Source organism: Hypomesus transpacificus, chromosome 1 (assembly GCF_021917145.1).
Source record: "Hypomesus transpacificus isolate Combined female chromosome 1, fHypTra1, whole genome shotgun sequence".
Classification (NCBI taxonomy): domain Eukaryota; kingdom Metazoa; phylum Chordata; class Actinopteri; order Osmeriformes; family Osmeridae; genus Hypomesus; species Hypomesus transpacificus.
In genome coordinates, this window is record NC_061060.1 from 6,658,764 (window position 1) to 6,681,958 (window position 23,195).

Sequence of the window (23,195 nt, forward strand, 5' to 3'; positions counted from 1 at the left end):
CAGGAACAAAAGACCTCCTGAATCTCTTTGTAGAGCACTTTGGTAACAGGAGACGTTTGCTCCTTCCACTTCTAACAAAAGTGCAGTGCAGGGGGTGGTCGTCATGTGACAGGACATGTATAGAGCCTTGTCCGACCACTGACGGAACACCCGTCCTCCTGAAGCCATGCTGGGGTTGGTCGGCTCATAGTCACGATGCTACTTGAACTCTCTTTCATAGATGGAGAAGAGTGTGAAGCTGGACGAGTGCCTTCAGAAGGTCCAGCAGGAGAACGAGGACCTGAGAGCCCGCATGGACAGACACAGTGCCCTGTCAAGGTAAGGAACATTGACGGCTCACCATCTCGGTGCTTGGTTTTCAGAAGACTGAGACAGTGAGAGAAGTCCTGCTCTCCCAGACAAGGAATAAAGACTTCTAGTATAGTCTAGTATGGAATATCAATCTAGGCTTGAGCTGTGAAGGTGAGCATTCAGCCAGGACACAGTCTGACGGGGTTCTTTCTCCTTCCAGGCAGCTGTCTACGGAGCAGGCTGTTCTCCAGGAGTCGCTCCAGAAGGAGTCCAAGGTCAACAAGCGTCTTTCCATGGAGAACGAGGAGCTCATGTGGAAGCTCCACAACGGTGACCTGAGCAGCCCCCGCAGGATGTCCCCCACCTCGCCCGCCCTCAGCCTCCAGTCGCCCCGCAGCTCGGCCATCTTCTCCAGCCCCCCCGTCTCACCCAGATAACGACGGCCCTCCGCTTCCTGGAAGCAACCCCCCCCCCCCCCCCCCCCCCCCACCCACCCTCCTCCTCCTATCCACTCTCCAATCGGAATGAGCCATCCCTCCATACTTAGAAGCTACATTAGCTTAGCACCCTGTTGCCATGGAGACTCCTGCTCCAGAAGGGGTCCTGTTGACACTCTGTACAGGTGACTGACCCAGCTCAGAGGACTGACTGTCGCACAGAACTCTCACCGAGGGAGGATGCCCTTGTTCTATGCCTTTCTCGTCTGATACCATAGGTGGAAAATAAGGAACTCTCAGGACATGTATATATTGAGACACTATTTTTGTTACTTATTGATTGGCCGCTAATGCTTGTTTTCCTGTTTGAAGCTTCACGCGGTCAAGCTTGTTCGCACGCACACAATCACAAACACACACACTCATCAGTGCTCTTGAGTGTTTGTTCAGACTCTGATGACCAAAGGCAGACCTGTATGTTGAGGAGAACAGTTATATAAGCATGGCTATGAATCCCCCAAATATTGAATCCCTCCATGAGATTATGTAAGCCTCCTAATGTGAATGTCCATTCAGGAATGAGCTTGTGGCCCTTTTTTTGTGTCAGCTGTCATTCTACCCATTTTATCCTGAAATTTATTCCAATTTGACAAATCACAGTAGATTAGAAATCCTCGTCAACAATATTTGCATCAATATTGCATTGCTAATATAGTGTAGTCACGCACATGTAAAGTGCATCTATGCCCAGCAGCAGTAAACATGGAGATTGAATCTAGACTGACCATGAATACCAAGCTGCATCTTTTTTCATTGCTTGTATTTCCCAACACGTTTTAAAGATCCATCGATTATCCATCCATTAAAGATCTATCAATGTTCCAACCGCAAAAATGTTTTGCCACAGCTAAAGTCAACCTATCCACTAAAAGAACCAGTTAACAGTTTACTCCATAAAACTACTCAGTAACCAGGATCAACAACTAAAATATGTTTTTCTCCATTTTCCCATGGGACCAATCTTGATGACTGCATGTTTGACTGACTCCATCCCCCCATACTCCTCTGAGTCTATACTGCAGCTTTAAGCTTGGGGGTTCAGGGTCTCTAAAACAAGACGCCGCCATGACGACCGTAGGGAACACTGATTGTGTTTTGGAAATGGCGTCCTGAATCCACGTCAAGGAAGGACTATGGTGGATATGGAAATAATTGGTGTGTTGAACTTGTTTGAGATATGCAATTATTAATAAAGTCGTATAAACAATGTAAAGCTGGGTCATGGTGACTTGGTGTCCTGAAAAGGACATCCTATATGCACCACAAACCTTTCCCATTTCTTACTGTAAGATATCATTTGAACAAAGCATTTAGTAACTTCATCACTGACTAAAACTACAACTAAAAGCCGAGGTTTAGTGACTACAGTTGAGTTGAGTAGAGGTGGAAAAATTCTGTGTCAGGCTGGACCAAAATAAGATCTGGGCCCAGAATTCACATTCCACATACGGAGTCCATTAGGACTGGCACACAACTTTCTCTCTCCCCCTCTCTTCCTCTGCTCAGCTGTCCAGCAGACTCTCTCTTTCACCATTCAGGACCAGATCCCTGCTGATCAATGCCCTCCTTTCTGGACCTGCTGTTCCCGTCCACCCAGAGAAGCCAGGTTATCAGGATGTTTACTTACTGATGAGTCTGTCCTCACCAGTGCAGTTATGTGCAACATGTGGACGTTCATCAATGCAAAGTTAAAGGTTTTTAAGTGTTCGTATGCATGACTACTTGGTCATAATATAACAAGACACCAAACTGTATAAACAGGTCTTTAATGTGTTACCAAATATAAACATTGAACATTTTAAATGACCATCTACAGTATATAAGCAGTTTGATTTATATTTACATTGGATATGCAGATATACCCCAACAACAAGCAACATTACGTATATTCAATGACAGGTTGTGTTCTCACTTTGCAAATGACCTATGTTCCACAAATAGGAACATTCACATTCCTTGTGACTAAACAACCAACATTTACCGTTGTCTGAAGTGAAAGGCTCGTACCTTCCAGGGTAGCCTCACAGCAAGGACCAGGTTTCTACAGGCCCTTCTGGCTCCAGGCTAGGTGGAGCTGATCCTGGTGGACACAGCCGTCACCCCGTGCGGGTTCTTGGCCCGGCAGATGTACCTGCCCAGGTCACTGGTCTCCAGATCGTGGATGGTGATGACGCTGTGTGAGATACGGGTGGTGTGTCCCATCCCTTGGTTTATCAGCCTCCTGGAGGTCTGGATGTCCACAGGCCGGCGCTCCTGAAAAGAACAGAGCAAAACCAGGTCAGACTGACGGTTATATTTTTGGATCGTGATGAACGTAACTAGACCGAGTTTGTAATTTGAAAAGTTGGCTTGGGTGATGTAATGTTGATTATTAATGAGGATTTGGACTTGTCCCACTCTCACCTGTCCAGGGTGGGTCCAGCTGAAGCTCACATCCACCTCTGGCTCCCCCAGGACGGTACAGGTGATGTTGATGGTGTCCCCCTCCCTAGCCGAGGTAGAGGAGGGCTCCAAGGTCACGAAGGGTGGCCCGCTGGGAACTGACAACACAGCATGACGCAACAGCATCATATGTCGGTGTACATAGTAGTTACATTTGTCACCAACTGGTTTAATCTCGGACGCATCTTCAATCGATCTTAACCACTGACCTAGATTTCTGATGGGAGATGCTACAGATGAAAACCCTCACAAACATACAGTGCCCTCCAAAAGTATTGGAACAGTGAGGCCAATTCCTTTATTTTTGCTGTAGACTGAAAACATTTGGGCTTGACATCAAACGATGAATGTGAAACCAGAGATCAACGTTTCAGCTTTTATTTCCAGGTATTTACATCAGGATCTGATGCACAAATTTGAAAATATCACCTTTTTGTTCGAACCCACCCATTTGTCACGTGAGCAAAAGTATTGGAACATGTGACTGACAGGTGTGTTTTGTTGCCCAGGTGTGTCCTATTACATACATTATTCAATCAATAAATACCACTGAATGTCTACACTCAGGTTCAGATTGGGTAAGATAGGTTTTGTCTAGGCAGACTGTATTCAGAGGTGAAAACAACATGAAAACCAGAGCGCTGTCTTTGGGTGAAAAACAAACAATTGTGAGTCTTAGAGAAGATGGAAAATCAATCAGAGCCATTGCAGAAACATTGGCCATAGCCAGTACAACCATTTGGAATGTCCTGAAGAAGAAGAAAACTACTGGTGTACTAAGTAACAGACGTCGAACAGGTAGACCAAGGAAAACATCAGCAGTTGATGACAGAAACATTGTGAGAGCTGTAAAGAAAGACCCTAAAACAACTGTTAGTGAGATCAGCAACAACCTCCAGATGGCAGGAGTGAAGGTATCACTATCTACTGTTCGCAGAAGACTTCATGAACAAAAGTACAAGGGCTACACCAGAAGATGCAAACCACTCATTAGCAAGAAGAATAGGAAGGCCAGGCTGGAATTTGCCAAAAAGTAGAGAGATGAACCTCAAAAATTCTGGGACAAAGTTTTATGGACTGATGAGACAAAGATTAACTTTTACCAAAGTGATGGAAAGGCTAAAGTTTGGAGAAAGAAAGGAACTGCTCATGATCCCAAACACACAAGCTCATCTGTGAAACACGGTGGAGGTAATGTCATGGCTTGGGCTTGCATGGCTTCTTCTGGGACGGGCTCATTAATCTTCATTGAGGATGTAACACATGATGGCAGCAGCAAAATGAACTCGGAAGTCTACAGAAACATTTTGTCTGCCAATTTAAGGAAAAATGCAACCAAACTGATTGGCAGAGCCTTCATCATGCAGCAAGATAACGACCCAAAACACACTGCCAAAACAACAAAGGAGTTCATCAGGGGCAAGAAATGGAAGGTATTAGACTGGCCAAGTCAATCTCCAGACTTAAACCCTATAGAGCATGCATTTTACCTGCTTAAGAGGAGACTGAAGGGAGGAACCCCACAAAACAAACAACAACTGAAAGAGGCTGCAGTGAAAGCCTGGGAAAGCATCAAAAAGGAAGAATGCAAAAGTTTGGTGACGTCAATGGGTCACAGACTTGCTGCAGTTATTGAAAGCAAAGGATTTGCAACTAAATATTAAGTCTTATTCACTTAAATATGTTTTAAGTATATCTGTTCCAATACTTTTGATCACATGACAAATGGGTGGATTCAAACAAAATGTGATATTTTCTTAGTTGTGCATCAGATCCTGATGTAAATACCTGGAAATAAAAGCTGAAACGTTGATCTCTGGTCTCACGTTCATTATTTGATGTCAAGCCCAAATGTTTTCAGTCTACAGCAAAAATAAAGGAATTCGCCTCACTGTTCCAATACTTTTGGAGGGCACTGTAGATCAGTGTTATCACCCAGATCTCCACCGTGTCATACACTCTCCATAGGCCTGTCAGACACAACTGCTGGGAGAGATGAATCTCACCTGAATCATCTACAGCACACATACACACACACACACACACACACACACAGTTTCCATTTTCTAAATCCCCCCCTCATGCAGCTCACAATAAGCAGCCGTAGCTCTGAGACCAGATTTCCACCTCAGTGGGCTCGCTTCCATCCAAATAAAGAGCACCTCTGTCATCCAGGTTTATGATAACAGCGTGAAATACACTCTGTTCCTGGAAGCTGCTGACACAGAGCTGAGCTCGCCAACAGACCTGATTCATGACTGTGTAGAAGGTTCTCTCAGCAGAGTAGCTGGAAGCCGCTAATTAAGATAATGAGGGTGGCTGTCATTCACTGTCTCAACTGAATCTTACTACATTGTTACTGTAGAAATGCACTTGACAGCACGATGGTGTGTTATGTGAATTGTGAAAAAGTGAGGGTCGAGCATGCTCAGTTAGCACTTTCTCTTGGGGGTCAGGGAACATTTCCACGTTGATCAGACTCTACTTGGGTCTGGTTCTCTTCATGTGGCTTCCAGACGACAACAAACTGTAGAGGGTGCATGAAGATAGGGTAGGTACCCTCCACATAGAGTAGCTGGTACTTGGTGGAGACTTGGGGGGTGGCCTTGGTCACAGCCTTGCAGTAGAACACCCCCTGGTGCTCTGGGCCGACGTTCTGCAGGATGAAGCCTCGGGTGGGGTCATAGGTCACCAGGGTTCCGTTGATCTCTTCTGGAGGCACCTCCAGATGCAGCGACACCTTGGCCAGGGGACTGGTCACTCGGCAGGGCACGATGGCCGGCTTGTCGGGGCGCAGGTAGACGATCTCAAAGTGGATGGCCGAGGGGACAAAGAGGTTGTCCATGTCTGGGGGAAGGGGAGGGAGGAGAGCCCCCAAACGATCAGGTGAGAAATAGCATAGGACACACTGAGGAATTTCTTTGAATCTAATATTTTGTATTCATTTCGCAGACTCACATCCAGGCACAAAATGATGTGACACCTATTGGTGTGATGTGACTTTTTATCTGTGGTCAAATCCCCTACTACTGACACAAACTACCGAGACATACCCTCTCATTTAAAACACATTTCCTCTTTTTCTTTTTCTTTCTTTTTTTTAATTCTCATTGGTTACCATTAAGAATCATATTTACTGATGAAGAAAGAGGGGATATATTCACCAGTAAAATAGATATAGGAGGTGGAAATGCGGTCAGGGTCTTGGTGACATTCACTCCCGTCACACAGAATGACCCAGCAGCTGTAGGTCCCTGTGTCAGCAGCAGAGGGCGACGTCAGGATCAACTGGCTGTACTTGTCGCTCTGCTTAATACTGGGTTGAGGAGGACGGTCAGAGAACGTCATAGATTACTGTTCGATTAATCATCATTACAGCTTTAGAGTGAAGTGGAGGGTCGGGCATTGAACAAACAAACACAATTTACACAATCACATGAATGATACTGATGTTGATTAATGTTGACACTGTTGACACTGAAAGTATCATTTATATATGGTCTACTAACTTTTTAAATTTTAAGTAATTTTAAGTGCGTGAAAACAGCAGTTACTGATGTTTTGCGTACCTGAGACGTGAGTCGTTGAAGGTGTCCAGATAGGGGGGGTATCCCCAGCCGATGTTGCTGCCTTTACAGCGCAGCTCCAGGGTCTTCCCCGGGGTCAGGCTCACGCTGTCCCCCAGCCGGAGGAAACGGCCCTTATCCAGGACCTGGGTGAGGAGGGACTGGCCCTTCCCTCCAGCATCCTTGTCCTTCAGTTTGGGGTAGCGCACCTTGACTCGCTTGCCCCCCGGACGGATGCGGTTCTCTCCGGCCTCCTTCCTACGCTTGGCTAGCTGGCCGGCACCTGGAGAGAACAGAGGGTGGGGGATGGGAGAAAACGGGGGATACAGATAGAGGGAGAGAGAAAGAGAAAAAGAGAGGACTTTGTCACACCCTCGGATTGAGTAAGACCTTCACAGAAGGACAGTGAGGTTCAGAGAATAGGGGACCATGTGCAGAATGCCCATATGTAGAGCTGCATCATAGTTAACACACAGCTGTATCAACAGTGGTGCAGGAAACACAGGGCGGGAGGGGGTGGGGTCATTACTGGCACGGTGACCAGCCTGTCCAGTCCATCTGTCTGCTGTCAATTAGATTCTGGTGAGCAGGGTGGTATGTTCCATTATGAGTGATGGACATGTAATATTAGTTTTTTAAGGTTGAGAAATGTTAACCTAGATAAATCATTGATCAAAACAAGTGTTTTCACTCAGTGATGGACTTTTGATGAGTGCAAATTTTATTTTATACAAGTCTGTCGATGTCCAAAACATGTTTTCTCGTTTAACTGTGAACTGAATGCTGATAGAAAACACCTGTTTCATGCTTCAGGTACTGCTGTTTAGTCTTTCTCTGCAAAGCTCAGCTGCAACAGAAAATCAGTTTTAGGACTCACTGTTTTTCTTTTTTCTTTACCGTTTTATAATAAAATATAATATAATGATATTATAAGTACTTTTAAAAAAGGAAATAAAATAAGATAAATTCTACAACATGGCGTGATTTATAAATCACGGTTGTCAACCATTACGTAAATATATTCACATTACTTGGCTGTCTGGCTACACCTCCCTTCTCACTCCCCTACCTTTATGGTTATGTCAGACACATTTTTAACCTCAGATTAACAAATCCCTGCCCAGAGATTAGATACAAATCTATGATGGCAGAAATAGCACTTCATTGTCTTTGCAGACAAACACTAAGAAGTTATGAGATGGTTATGGAAAGGATATCTACTCACCATCTTGGAGCTCTAACCAAAGTACGGCCAGTGTTAGGAAAAGCCACAGTTTCATGGCGAGTGGACGGGAGTGAGTGCGAGAAGAGAGGCGGTGGAGGTCTTTAGGGGGTCTCAGGAGACCCGAGGGGCCAGAGAAGGAGAGAGGGACCCAGCAGAGGACAAGGTCAGACCTGGCTGCTGAGCTGGACGTCGGCAGGCTCCTACAAGCCTGTTTAGATGAACAGCTGCTCTATTCTTGACAGGGTGGAAAAATACAAAGACAAGAGGAAAAGAGGAAATAACTCCAGTTCCTGCTGCTCACTCCCTCTCTCTCTTTCCGCAGGGATTCAAGGGTGACTCTACTGCCCTCTGGTGGACTGTCATAACTACTACTGGACTCATAAGCAGTTGAAAACAGTTTCCTTGATGAACGGATTATAACTCTCACACCAAGAAATGTATCTTTGTTGAAAAATACTTTTATTCACTCTAGTTAGTAGAAACAGTTATAATGTCATTTCATCTTGGATACATTTGCAGAGGGTCAAAAAAAGAAAAACAAACATTTCCCATGTCTGCAACCCCTATCTTGGTCCTGATGAGAAAATGACCTCTTGTTCCTTATTTACTTAGCCTAGCCAGGTTTATTGATCAAGAATGACAGACAGGCAAAGCAGGCAGGCATATAGACAGGCGTACACCCTTACAGGCCCCCTGAGCTGCAGGGGGCAGAACATGAGCCAACCCTCCCCAACGCCCCCCAGATAGTGATTTTATGAAACAAAGGTAGAGTTACTAAGTAGACAGAATCCTTCAATCCATGAAACTAGGACACAGAGGAAATTCTTCACAAGCCCAGGCCTGGGTTGTATTAATCATGAGAAATGCACATTTAGGACAGTACGAAATTAGCCTAAGGAGGTTCCCTTGAAAATCTACACAGATTGAAGGCACACAGGGCCAATACTACTTATCTATATGCTTCAAAATATAAAAATGTTTTAAACCCAACATATAGTGTACGCTGATAGACTTGTGCTACACAGAAAAATAGTACAAAAAACTTTAAATCATTTCTGTAAATGTAACAATTGTTAGAAAAAAGTCATAAAAAACACTCTGTACGGAATGTGTACGGAAAAACACGAACAAATAATTCTTCCATTGATTCACTGTTTAGATTTCATAAAAACTTTACATAACATTAAATTGTAACACTTGACTTGGTAGCAGCCCATCCTAGTGAAAACACCTTTAAACACCTTTAAAGACAAGATGAACATGACCTGGTAAGAACCACTGTCAACAAAAAAAAGCTTTAAAACTACAGCATACAAAACATACAAGTTACAGAAGAATCATGAGTATCCTTATAAGGGGAAAAACTGTTTTAGAAATAGGGTTTCAGTTGCTTTGCTATGACTGTAATTAGGAAAGTCACACATGACACATTTGTTAACATACTGAGGGTTTGGTAAATACCAATACCCACATTCAGAATGTGCTCAAGTTCATCAAAATTGTCTAAACATGATTGACTGTATGTCATACTAACCCTGGACATAGAGTATACCAGTGTTTGTAGGTCTATGGTAGCAAGTTTCTGTCTGAGAAATGTATTGATCAGTGCTTCTCCAACAAACTACAAAAGTCTCAATAATACTAGCAGTCCTTTCAATTCAGTGACATACTATGCCCTCACAAACTACTGACAATTGTTTTCATAAGCAAAGTCTACAAGTATGTGCTTTAAAACCTTCCTGTGTATGTTGGTTTACGGAAATAGTATATATAAAGCAGAACAATAATAAGGCTAGGAAAACATACCAGATACATAGCCTTTTCCCATAGTTGTCCTGGCAACCAGGACTGTAACCAGGACTGGAACATCCTACGCAACACCATGCATCTCCAGTGTGTAACCTGTCCGCTTTTACTTAACACTGCCTCCAACCAATCAGCAGCCATCTACCACCTGTAAACGGTCACATGATGGAGGCATCTATTATGTGCCCATCCCACAGCTTTAAGTCACATGTCACATGATCACAGATATTAATTTCCTAAAGCTGCAAAGGAAGAGTGCACAGCCATGCGACTGAGGCACAGACGGCTTGGCTGTGTATGCGATTATTAACTTTATGTCTGAGAGTAGCTTCTATGAGTGTGTGCATTAGTCCATGTGGACTTTTAGCGTCTCTGCATGGGCCCTTAGTAAGCCCGTCTCTCTAAAAATGACTGGTCTTTTCTGGGCAGAGGAAGTGGCCTTGGTCAGGGATCAAGGCGCTCTGCTTCTCCCCAATCACAGGCTTCTTGTCGTGGGGACTGCTGCTGCTGAGAGGCCCCTGCAGTTTGAGCTGGAGCAGCCGCTGACGCTCCACACTGTGCCACATCCCATAGCCAAAGTAGATGAGGAAACCTGGGGAGAGAGGAAGGTACAGAAGCGAGGTTTGCTTAAAAAAAAAAAGACAACGTTAATAATTACTTATGTAATGTGTGGTTCTAATCCAGGTGAATACAAAAGGATGCTTCTAATCTCAGGAAGGCTTTTGAGGGACACTCACCCACTGCCATCCACACAGAGAAGCGTATCCAGGTGTCTACACTCAGCTGGACCATGAGGTAAACATTGACAAAGATACTCAGTATGGGTAGAAAGGGAAGGAGAGGGACCTGGGGAATCAGAGAACACAAAGATGAGATTACTAAGCCTTGCAAGACGCCAGTAAAACACAGTTAAGTTCATGATGGGTAACCGTACACTGTGGCGTGTCATCTGTAAACCTTACCATGAACGAAACCTTCCTGGTGGTTTGGGGCTGTCTGTAAATGATGACGACACAGCCGATGAAGATGAGGAGGGACACGGAAAGGCAGGCCAGTATCCAGGTCTCCACAGCAACGAGGGAGTTGCCGTGGTATGTGGTGAGATAGCTGACCACACACACCACCATGACTGTTGACATGACACACACTCACAATTAATGACTCTTAATTACTGTAGTCTCAAGCACAAGAGGGCCACAATTCAGTTTAACAGTGCCCAACAATTATGGTTTTGCCTTACGAGCTGTTTGGTGAAACCTACCCAGGAAACTGACAGCCATGTTGACCACGGAGGAAGATTGCTCTGTGGGGGCCAGCGGAGGGTGGAGGGCGGTCTGCAGCGTGGAGCCCCTGCCCTTCAGCATGTTGAGGTGGGACTCCGACTCTGTCAGCTCCGACTCGCCCTCCTCTGAAGACAGGCAGTCTTTCTCACCGTTTGATGACTTTATGTAGACACCGTCAGGTTGGTACCTGGAGGGGGCATTAGACCAAGGTTACTCTACCTGCTGAGGAGATTCTCTCTATACTTCCTGACTGTTGTTTCTGTTGTTCCAATAACAAGTCGTGGGGCAGATTGTGTCTAAACACTGCTCCAAAAGCCAGGTGAAGCTAGGTCATGTGGGAGACAACGATAACACCAGGGTGGTTTTTTGGTTGGCTTTGGCAAAGGAATCCGTTTCATGACCACATCTGCTACTTTCACCTCCTTCAATTCTCATACCTCCACCCTGAGTTAGTCTCTTCTCATACATGGCCAAAAATGACATTTGAGCATGTAGTTGATCTCATTAGATTATTTTATGTCACCTAGCACTGAAGGTGTATATTTTTTTCAAAGAATGTTGAATCTAAATCATCAGATCTTGTGGTACTCTTGAATATAAATGAGATTTCCAAAAAAGGTATATTTAATGTATACTAAATACTACTTGGATTAAGAAATGTAAATCCAATTACAAACTGTTTAACACGAAAAGGCATATTCTGCTGTTAAATATCAACACCGAAAACTATCAAAGCTCAAGTATAGTTAATGTTTACTCAGTCTCTCTTTGCATATGAGGTCTTCTTGATGTTAAAGAAGTGAATCATGTTATTTCAGAACACTGAAATATTCATCGGCCAGCAACACATGCCGTTCTGTTTTGTAAGATCTTCACCAGCAACATGCTTGAAATGCCTCGGACCATTCAACAGAACATGTATATGTGTTTTTAGAATTTTGTAGGCAAAGAAAGGTTGAGTAAACATCACTGTGAACTCAAGGAGTCACTTGAGACCTTCACAATGGGAGCATTCATAGCAACTGCTTCACAAGCCTGATTCAATGACATGAGCTGCCTATTACTGTAATAAAGATATTTGCGGTATTTTGCCCTTGTAAACCTGCACTTCTGCTGTGTCAATGACATCAGTTACACTACAGCTCATGCTTGGTAATAATGCGTTAGTTTAGGAACCGCTTGGATCCTGAGATCCTGTCAGCTATTCCTCAGGCCACAGGTGCCATAACTGTCATTTCTTTTTTGAAAGTAAACACGCTGTGGTGAGGCATGCTCAAACTAGTCTGCTTAACAACCCACAAGAGCCAATTAGATGAAAATGAGTCAATTGGAGACTTGTGTGTTGTGTACTTGACTGTATATACCTGAGGATGAGGACACAGGCAGCCACCAGAGAGTAGGCCAGGAGAGTGCCGATGGACATCATGTCGACCAGGGCCTTCAGGTCAAACAGGAAAGCCATGATTGCTGGGTGAGAGGGGGGGGGGGGGGGGGGGGGGGGGGGGGATATCAGCACAATCAATAAATATCAAATCAATAAGACTTTCCAATTGGTTATGACAAAACAGCTCATTGATGACATAGATCACATTATTGAATGGAAGTTTTAAAGTACACCCAGATATGAAATTACACAAAATAACACTGGAAACAACACACACGTTACAGAGATTTGTGCAGCATGAAGAAAGCACATTTGAAGTGACATTTTAACGTGTACGCAATGTAATTAGGGAACTTTATGTCTTGACACAATGATTGTGATAACATATAAGCAGGAACAGGTAAGGTGTATACAGGAGGTCCCTGTCACCTCCACAGCCTTATCTTCTGATGTAAAGTGATACAGATTGGACCCATTTCGTATATCCATTGTCTCAACCCTCTCTATTTCAGCATGGGTTGGTAGTACAGTATGGTCCAGCACACAGCTATATCCCTCTTCCAGGTACAGCTTCAAGAAGGCCTCTGTTTGGCGTTACATCGATTTGCCAGGTTCCTTGCCTTCTGCCCTGCTCTGCAAACTGCTACATGGTGCTCATTCAAGTTGAGTTTGAACTGAGCTCAAGCACCCACCTAGGGTCCCTTTCTTTTGACATCTGCTGGCTTCAAAGCCCTGCAGGTTCAGTGTTACACTGGGAGATGACTGAGCGCAAGGCCTTGTTCACAGTCAGACCAGAGCAAATCTGTATACCCATGGAGCACTGGATGTTGAACATGGAGGATCTTTCATCTCAAACATTGTTTAATTTCTTTACCACAGGGGCACATAGCTCTGGTGTTTGAGGCCTGTAATGTGCTTTGTGCTAGTTTTTTCAGTGCCCTCTAATCTGTGGTACTGTAGGCGGTCTATTAATATTCTTCCACTCAGGCATTCAGATGGTATACTTGTTTAGTAATACGACTGAAGGTCTTGATTGCCAGATAAATACTTAAACTACAAGGTTTGTAGCAGGTCAGATTGGGGAATTCTTAAAACAACTTCACTGAAAATGATTAAGATGTGTTTTGTTCATTCAAGCAAGTATGGGAAATGTATTTCTTCTCATGCTTGTATCCATGAAACACAAACAAGCTTTCATCACTACTTAAATTAGCATGCAGTCACCACCACCAGAGCAGAACCAAATATGCTGACCGGTAACCACACCCGGCGAGGTACCAGGTCTGGCCCTCTGCTCAGTCAGACGCTTACCGGCTGTGGTTCCTGCCGCCAAGGTGGCAGCCACTGGTGACTTGCGCTTACTCACTTTGGAAAGAAATGTGAACATTAAGCCATCTCGTGCCATGGCAAAGAGAATGCGGGGCAGAGGGAACATGGAGCCCAACAGGCTACGGAGAGAAAGGTCATGGTTGGAACAGGAGCACACTTAGACAAACAACACATTGGACACCCGGTCAACTGTGAAATAAGAAAGCAAGCATTTGGACTCAAATTCACCCGATCGGAGCTAAGCTAAGAATTGCTATTGGCCTGATTTGGGGGGGATTATGACTTGAATATGAACAATAAAGAGGAAGTTCATCAGCAATTTCTACTTTCACAGTCAATTGGTGGATGCAGTTCAGCAGCAACAATCTCATTAGACATTCCCTGAGATCTTACCTGCTACTACTCCGGAACTCATAGTGGCAATTAGCGGGGTCTTCGTTTTAGGATTGATTCGGGCTAAGGCTTTAAAAAGCACCCCGTCCTCTGCCATAGCATAGATTACACGTGGCATAGGAAAGATGGAGCCCAACAGACTGCATGAGACAGCAGAAACACGCACAAGACCAACACGTTAGAACACCCACACACATGCATGTACTGTCAACACACTCACTCCCACAAAAACACACAGAAGGTTACTTCACCAAAGCTTAAAAGCTTGATAGCAGTTGTCTTTCTTTGCTGTGGGCATGCTTCCCTGGAGATTCCCTGGTTCTGCTCAAACTATTTGAGCAATGAACCACTACTATAAAGGTCAGATGGAATTGAATTGAAGCTTGGGAAGTGGTGTGATTGACATGTGGGAGTTACAGGTATTGGGAAAACTTAGGGCAAGAGCCTCGACAGAGAAGAAAGACTTAAAAAGCACACGATAAAGTGTTTTGTTTTGAAAGAGGACCATGTCTTTAAAAACAGATGATATCACAGTAGCATTGCACCCACAGGATTTAGCATTGAGAATCAATCCAATTTCCGACAGCAAATTACTTTTATAAATTCCCAGTTACTCTACTGATATTAGTTATCCAAATAAGCAATTATCATCTCTTAAATCACATCATTCATCAACACATATTAATTCACCACACATTTTCTATATAGAAAGTGCACTGTAATAAGACCTTAAAGAACACTGGCTATCTATTAAGATGATTATCTATTACCTTGTTGACAGGGCACACAGAGAACCGACAGCCACCACATATTTGGCCGGGCCCCAGCCCACATACTCGAAGGCCATTGGTAACGGGCTCTTCCCATCCAGCAGGTAGTAGGGCATCATGAGGGTGAGGGCAGCTGACACCCCAAAGTATGCCAGGAAACACACTGCCAGAGACACCACAATGCCAATGGGTATGGCCTTCTGGGGATTCTTCACCTCCTCACCTGACACACACACACATACAGCTTTGTATTACTATATCTGTGAGGACTATTGCTTTTTAAGTCTTTTTGGTTCAAGTATACAGTAGTAATTGTATATTTACGTATCCCCAGTTGTCCTCTGTAATTCTCACCTGTGGTTGCAATGCAGTCAAATCCAACAAATGCGTAGAAGCAAGTTGCTGCTCCAGCCAGAGTTCCACTGAAGCCATAGGGCATGAACCCTCCGGCTCCATAATCACTGGTCACATTAGCAGTCACCGACAGGTTCCTGGAAACACTTACATCAGCACAGGGCTATACCCCAAACAGCACTATCACTATTGTTTTAACATCATATCTAGCAGTGAGATTTTTATATTTAGGAAAAATTGCCTTTTTTCAGTCACCAGAAGGGCTACTCATCACATTGTGTTGTTCCAAATAACCTTTACTAGATGATCACTAGTTTGGGACATACTTCCCTCCCGTCCTCACCGTGTGACTATTGTGACATTTACAAGAGATTCCTCAGAGATCTTCCAGTTACGAGGATCTCCTTTGACAAAGCCAGAGATGATGACAAACATCAGTACTAGCACATTGACTGCGGTGAAGACTTTGTTGACCCAGGCTGACTCTTTCACTCCAAACGACAGGAGTCCTGTGAACACAAAGGTAAGACTACATTTCAACATCATCTGCATTCCTAAAAAGACCTGCCAGAACCTAAACAGAAGTGTCCTTCTAGACATGTTTATATTTAAGATGTATTTTGTTCTCTTGGAAGGAACCTAAATGTGTAAAATTGGAATATATTTATGTCACAAATGGCTGTATTACTGTGCACCACTGTGAACTACAGTTAGAGACCTAAATCTATCCCTTTCTGTATAAGAACTTTACAACACCAAACATTACAACAGAAACATTCTTTCCAGGACATTGGGCTAATCGGATAATGCAGGTTAGAGCTTTTGGCTCACAAGGAGCTAAGACACATGACAACATTGTTCCCTTCCTGGTTGTTTTGTGAACGTATAAGGCCTTGTTTACCATCAACAAAGAGTCCGAAAAACGTCATGAACTTAGTGGGCCAAAGCCAGTTTCTCATTATCTACATTTCCGAACACCATGGTACTAATGTGTGTTAATGGAGGGATGTACAGGAGGCTTTGTCAAACAGGAATTGTGTTGGTGACCATGGCACACCTGACAGGAGGAGGATGAGGCAGACAGCAAAGAAGTCGGGGTACTTGGCCAAACCAGGGGCGTCCATGCTGAAGTAGGTTTTACAGAAGTGCTCAATGTGTTCCCCTATCAACTCATCAAAGGTCCCACTCCAAGCCCTGGCCACGCTGGACGTCCCTAAAAGGAGAAAGAAAGAAAGAGTGGGAGGATAAAATCATGTAAAAGACCAGAAAAATGTCACCTGAAGCGTATTGTGTAATACCCCAACTTGATCTAATGACCTCCACGACCAGCTCACCTATCACATAGGAAAGGATGAGGTTCCAGCCAGTGATAAAGGCCCAGATTTCCCCTACGGTCACGTAGCTGTACAGGTAGGCTGAACCAGTCTTGGGAACACGTGCACCAAACTCAGCGTAGCACAGACCGGCCATGACGGAGGCTAGGGCAGCGATGAGGAAGGACACCACGATGCTGGGGCCAGAGCTGCCCTTGGCCACCTCTCCAGCCAGCACGTAGACACCGGCACCGAGCGTGCTGCCCACGCCCAGGGCGATGAGGTCCAAGGTGCCCAGGCAGCGGCACAGCTTGGAGTCCTCCAAACTGTTCATATCCACCACTTTCCTCCGCACCAGGGAGCGGGTAAATGATAACACCTGACCCAGCATAGTGCCACCTAGGGGCCGGGAAGGGAGGACAGCAGGTGAAGATGCAGGTTTAGATAGTGTGTGCGTGCACGTGTGTGTGCACAAATCTTAATACCATACATGAACACAGTTTTTGTTTGAGAAACAAATCATGACTGTTACCACAAGAGGGAGAATGACTTGACACCATGGTTACTCTTGTTGATCTTGGATTCAAAGCAATATTTGGACAGAGGCTTCTTTTCACTTTTCCCTTGAGAATTTGGATTGTGAAACCTTAAGTCTTTCCCCATAGTTTATTTTGGCACCTGGCTTCTTCTGTGTTTGAACACCTTTTTTTCTAGAATGCTAAAAACGCCTAGAGCTACATTATATAACGGGAGGGGGGGATAACGGGCAGGTTTTGACAGTTGGGAGCTGTTAAGAGTGCACCACTTATTTACTATGACATATTTGTGTCAAGCATATTGCCCAACATACATTGCCTATTTGTACGTACCGTACTGAAACTCATTAAAACCAAATAATAACCTTTTGTCTGGTGTTTCAACATAGACCTAAAGACTGAATGGGATACAGTACTGTAGTGAATCCATTCAAAGGACACAATAAACTTTCTTTCCTCACTAATTGCAGAATGTCTACCATGTCCACAACTTCAAACACTTGCTTTCACTGTCTCTTGCATGCAAAAGTGTCACTTTGTTTTACTTTGATCCATTGGGAGCCCTCCATATATTGCCTGGGGGAAAATGTCTCAGAACTGTCTGAAGAAAGTTTTTCTTGCATTCTTTTGAAAGTTAAATCTCCTTTCACCCTAAACGTCTCAACTTCTGAATTTAAAACCAACTCTGACTACCATCCAAATGGTCTTTGAGGGCCATTAAAGTGTGGCTTTTGGCACCCAGAGACATGCTAATGTTAGACCTATTCTCTACACTATGTGACAGGATATTAGCATAACAATGTGGCTCTGGCTCAGTGGAGTACAGTTCAGCTGGTATGGTTGGCCAATTTGCAGATTCACACACTTTTTAAGAGCTCATTGATAATCAAAGGCTTCATAAGGCGCTAGGTTTAACCACAAATCAACTATATACAGTCTAAAAATACACTTAACACAGATTGCTGTTGCTAGTCATTGCACCTGTAAGTACTACTTGTATGATGATAATGAAAATAAAAATAGTTAAACAGACACAATATAATCAGACAGAACCCAAGCTAAACTACACACATGACTGACTTAAGCACCACCAACCTGTTGAGTTGACACAGATGAATACGAGGCAGCTTAAGTTTCTCCTCTTAAATACAGAATCTCCAAAATGACAAAAGCACTCTCTCAGTTTCCTGTCATACAGTAGTGTATGCCTGAGTGCAAGGAGCCTCAGTCTAGCAGCACATGGACTGAGATAGAATTCACTCTCTCTACCAAGATCCTCGGCTTGTACAGAACTGTACTTTTGTCACTTAGCACAGCACAGCTAAGATTCACTCCTGGCATATGAAGCAGGGATCCTGCTATTTTTACCCCTCTTCTTCTCTCTCTCTATTTCTCTCTCTCTCTCTTACACTCTTTACTCAGTCAGTCTGTCCTCTGTGTGCCTTCATAATTCCTGGCCCTGACATGCCCTAGGTCCAACCACAGTGGCACGCCCCCCAAGGAGGAGGAGGAGGAGGGAGAGAGTATATGAGGGAAGGGGTGGGAGAGAGGGAGAGGTGCAGAGAAGGATAAGGGGTTATCTGGTCCATGATCGTAGTCAGAGGGAAGCAATATTACACCACATCCCCAGGTCAATGGCCCACACACTCAGTGAGAAGGGGAGGGTTTGGGGGGTCTGGGGAGTGATCGGGTGCAGAGTGCATTCTCCTTCTCCTCCCCATTTTTCTTAAAAAAATGTGATTTCTAATGCACACACGAGGCCAAACAGATCCCAGCTGCCAAGGTACTTACTGACCACTGATAAATGGTTAGGCAACTGACGTTGACAAACATTGAAACAGACACTCGTGTTTGCCCAGTCCACCCTACAGGAGTGCTGCTAAAAGCATGGGGGCTGATTGGTCAATGAAGGGTGGCGGGGGAGCTACAGGAGCAGAACCGACGCCTTTTAATGGAAGACAGGACTTTACGCAACGTCCCTCTCACTACAAGAACTACAGCCATCAAAGTATTCAATCAATATAAAGATAGATCTTCCATTCTAGCACCGTCAAACACCAAAGGCCTGACGAGTCTATTCAAGTATAAAGATACAGCTAAATCAGTTGTCTCGTGTCAAGGGTTACATGTGAATTTCCAATAAGGCTGAGAGGTCGAGTCTGGATGGTGCTGTGCTTTTCAGCCAAGACCAGCCCAAACCAGCTGAAGACATCAGTGGGAAAGCCACAGCTGGCCCGATGAAGCTGCACAGCCCACAGCTCTGAGACCAGAGCCACAGTCATTCCTCATTGCTTGTCTGTCAATCCGTGTGCCCGCTACTCCTACTGCGCCAGCCAATGACGTCTTGAAGCTTTGGCTGCTAACAGCCCACCATCCGTCACCACATGCTGATAGGCAAGAAAAGATCAACCGTAATCAATTAGTGTTCACACACGCACACATCCAGAAAGCATACTGTATATGTTCACTGCACTGTTGAGGGTGCAGAGGGTGCCTCTCCATGAGTTCGCTTGCCCCAAGTTGATTCACAGTATTTCTAGGTCAGATAAATTCTCATATTTAATGACACCCTTTCAGAGACTGTCAAGTCACAATGTGTAATAAATATCTGATGATAATGAATGTCAGGATAGATGGAAAGCTTTAAAAAGAATAGCCAGTTACAGGGTTGACACAAGCTAATTGTGTGAATCCAATTGAATATGTTTGCCTGTCGATACAGTGTAGCTGATTGAACTAGATACACCACCTACCCAGGTCAACAAGGGGAGCTGTCTGTCCTGAACGGACTGAACAACTCGCCCCACTTAACAGTTTTGCCACTAGGAAATGCTGTAGTGAATGATTATAGATAAGAAAAAGATAACCGCACCGAACAGGAGGATTGAGCTATATCAATAACACCAAAGTCTACCACATTGAGAAATGGTGCAAGGCCTGCACTGACGTGCACTATAATCTATTTTTGTTAACTAAGTTGTTTGAGGATGAGGAAGCAAGACAACATTTGATGGGGGACAAGATTACTCGAGTCAATATCAACTATATACCGGATATACGTGTTGTGCTATCAAAACAGATGGAAGGTAAGGTTGGATCATCGTCAATAACCTTCCTAAATATACCAAAAGTAACACATCATCAACAACAGAAGTTGAATATCATACCCTAATACTAAAGCAGGGTTTTTTGGAAACGTCATTGCCAGATTACATGTCTAGACTTGAATCAGCTCTTTCAGTGCTTGTCAAAATGGACCATCCAGACAGATTAGTTCCAAGACCTCAGGCAGCCTGACAAAAGGGACCCTGCATCATCGAAGGACACCCTTAAATCACCTGAATATGTGGATTTATATTTGCATACAATATAATTAAAGAAAGGGCATTTTCACAAATTACTATCCACATGTTTGGTCACACAAGGTCATTTATGTCTTTTGCTACACACAATAGTGCATTTCTCCAGGACACAGTAACAGCACAAATCCTCTTTAAATTGCATTCTGAGAACTGACTAGAACCTAAGCTCCTGATGCCATCATCTGGAAGCTTCTCTGCTTCCATTTATATTATTACAGGTTTACAGGTAACCAGATTATGCCTTCTTGTTATATGTATTTTAATGACTTGTTTGTAAGTAATACTATTGTTTACTTACCAAGATGAAATTATGTAAAAACCTTTCTTGAGTACAACATTATAATTTTAATGAATTAAAATAATGATGATTTAATATCTTTATATGTGAAAATACATTAAAATCATATAAATTCTGTGTTCAAGGAACAGTCAAATTGAAGGTTTTGTGCATAATCTGTATATTGAATAAAACACATCAATAACTTTTAATTGACCATAAATCTATGAAGAGTCCACACACAACACTGGACTTTTTAGTGTTTCCAGTGAGGCTACTTGTGGCATGCCTGTTGAAGAAAGAGCAATACCCAGTCAGTCAGCTAAAATGAGCAAACAAAATGTGTTATTAAGTCACCTCATCAAACAGAATCAGGCCACTTTGTGATGGAGGCCTGGATTGGAGGAGGCTTTTATCAGGGCAGAAAAACATCTCTGTGAAGTGTTGTGGAACAAAACAAGTACCATATGCACAACCACACTCATTTCAGTATCAAATAACACAGTGAAAGAAGCAGAACGTATTCACATGACTTGTGGGACCTCATATTTGCCCCCAGAAGGATCCCATGGGGTGAATGGCTTCCAAAAATGAATTCCAAAGTTCCAAAGTGATAGAGCTTAAAGATCTGTGCAATGTTCACTGACCTCTTAGTTGACCCACAGAAAACTTGGTCAATCACAAATAAATAAAAATGGTGTCGTGTGAAATCTGAAATATGTACTGTAAAGATATGTTTGACAACAATTCAGCATTTTGGATAACAGACCAGGAGAAGCCAGCAAGAAAATTCCAAAGGTTTTAAGTAAGAATGTATTTTTGAGTATCTCTTTCTTTAAAAGCATTAGTAATGGACTACATTTCATCCAGACCACGAAAATATATAAAGTGGGTCATGTTTGTTCTACCAAGAGGTATAGTAAAATACTCTCTCACTTGAGAATCTGTAAAGACTGTAAAATAATTTCACAGAAATCCATTTTACTACTGTTGCATTTACAATCCCACCAAGCACTAATGACAGACAGTAAAAAAATAGTAATTCCTGCTGCCTTAATGGACACGCTTAGTTTTGTTTTCAATCAGAATGAACAAATTACTGTATCATATTACACTCAACAAGATCTGTGTCCACACTACTCTACTCTAATGTGCCACAACATTATGTGATAGTAATAGTAAACCGATTCCCTAAAAACTAGTCTTGCTCCACATACAACATATACTGAAGCCTCCTTTTCTAAGGGTAATTTCCAAGAAACGTAGGCCACATGTATGCCTACTGTTTTTTCCCCGCATTTCCAGAAACTCAAGGTGAGAAGTGTGTTTGTAGTAGTACAATCAAGCTGTTTGGTTCCTGAATGTATGAACTTAAGCACAGTGAGAGAGAGCCTAAATGCCTGCCAAGCATCAGTAAGTCAATCACTTCTGCTTAGTTTAACTGAAAAGATCTATTGTCTCTTTGGCTCTGTGCTGTGCAGTAACAAATGGCCTTTCATCTCTATGGAACGGAATTCGAAATAAGGACAAAACATTAATTAGAAGGTTTTTGTTCTCTAAGATGTATCTCATATCTCAGAGAGACCAAAAACCTTTAGCCACAGAACACAAGCAATGTCATCCAATGCTGGCTAAACTGATCGCAGGTTTGTTAAGTGTGTGACTGCACTAAGAGCTACTGCAGATTAGGATATACAGTATATGAATTCAACTAAAAAGCTTAAACTTGAGGTATGCAGGTAATTGTACAGATCTTTACATACAACAAATGTAGACAAAACAAATTTACCCTACTGGTTCTGCTTATATTTAAAGGTATTTCATAAAAAATGTCTATGATTGGGGGAGGAAGAATGATAAACACTTTTTATTTTTATTTTACAGTTTATGCTGAACTAGATTTAGTCGGCCTATCTCAAAGGCCACATTGTTAGAGCAAAATAAATAAATATACATATATATATATATATATATATTCATGGACTCTTGCGCACACGTACATTCGTTCAGGTTCAAGTAAGAGTGGGAGTTTGTATTCTGTGAAGACACAGTATGAAGAATATCCCAAAGTGAAAAAATGACAACTCACTAAATCATTCCTTCACTTATCTTATCAATTTTTTGCAGTAACATAATATTCAACGTCATTATGTGGCACCACCAAATATAACAATACCTCCAGAAAATTGCTGGAGCAAAACTGTAAGAGCAATGCTGACATCAACTTACTTTTCGCAGTTCCAGCCAGGACAGAAATGTCAACTGGGGACAGTAGTTTATATGTTCTAACGTACACACCCCCACCACGTGTGACGCTGCTGTGCAAACCAGTAATGGAAAATATATTAGCATGTTGGTAGGGCGGGG

The 23,195-nt window shown here is 43.3% G+C and overlaps 3 protein-coding genes across 8 annotated transcripts in view; 1 reads left to right on the plus strand and 2 right to left on the minus strand.

Annotated features, from left to right (window-relative positions):
• Window positions 1-2,001, plus strand: part of mtus1a (microtubule associated tumor suppressor 1a) — a 30,985-nt gene extending 28,984 nt beyond the window's left edge. For all 3 annotated transcript variants that reach the window (XM_047019710.1, XM_047019726.1, XM_047019719.1), the window contains 3 exons: window positions 221-318; window positions 512-741; window positions 834-2,001. In XM_047019710.1, coding sequence (XP_046875666.1) covers window positions 221-318; window positions 512-728 — 315 coding nt within the window. In that variant the 3' untranslated portion in view covers window positions 729-741; window positions 834-2,001. The remainder of the gene's footprint in view (window positions 1-220; window positions 319-511; window positions 742-833) is intronic.
• Window positions 2,002-2,538: 537 nt separating this feature from the next.
• On the minus strand, window positions 2,539-8,316 carry pdgfrl (platelet-derived growth factor receptor-like). The gene is made up of 6 exons (XM_047050238.1): window positions 8,022-8,316; window positions 6,800-7,079; window positions 6,395-6,546; window positions 5,790-6,077; window positions 3,192-3,328; window positions 2,539-3,041 (listed from the first exon to the last, which is right to left on the minus strand). Exons 1-6 carry the CDS (start codon window positions 8,074-8,076, stop codon window positions 2,853-2,855), a joined length of 1,101 nt encoding a protein of 366 aa, XP_046906194.1. The 5' UTR covers window positions 8,077-8,316; the 3' UTR covers window positions 2,539-2,852.
• Window positions 8,317-8,459: 143 nt separating this feature from the next.
• Window positions 8,460-23,123, minus strand: slc7a2 (solute carrier family 7 member 2). 4 transcript variants are annotated; one of them, XM_047050056.1, is made up of 12 exons: window positions 23,058-23,123; window positions 16,675-17,052; window positions 16,398-16,553; window positions 15,684-15,849; window positions 15,341-15,477; window positions 14,987-15,209; window positions 14,217-14,356; window positions 12,475-12,577; window positions 11,089-11,297; window positions 10,790-10,956; window positions 10,565-10,673; window positions 8,460-10,419 (listed from the first exon to the last, which is right to left on the minus strand). In XM_047050056.1, the coding sequence occupies exons 2-12, from the start codon at window positions 17,042-17,044 to the stop codon at window positions 10,229-10,231; spliced, it is 1,971 nt and encodes a 656-aa protein (XP_046906012.1). In that variant the 5' UTR covers window positions 17,045-17,052; window positions 23,058-23,123; the 3' UTR covers window positions 8,460-10,228. The 4 variants fall into 4 exon arrangements, with proteins under 4 accessions (XP_046906012.1, XP_046906078.1, XP_046905950.1 ...); XM_047050122.1 differs by lacking the exon at window positions 23,058-23,123 and adding an exon at window positions 18,285-18,671 and having other exon boundaries at window positions 14,987-15,149; XM_047049994.1 differs by lacking the exon at window positions 23,058-23,123 and adding an exon at window positions 18,285-18,669.
• Between the last annotated feature and the right edge of the window lie 72 nt (window positions 23,124-23,195).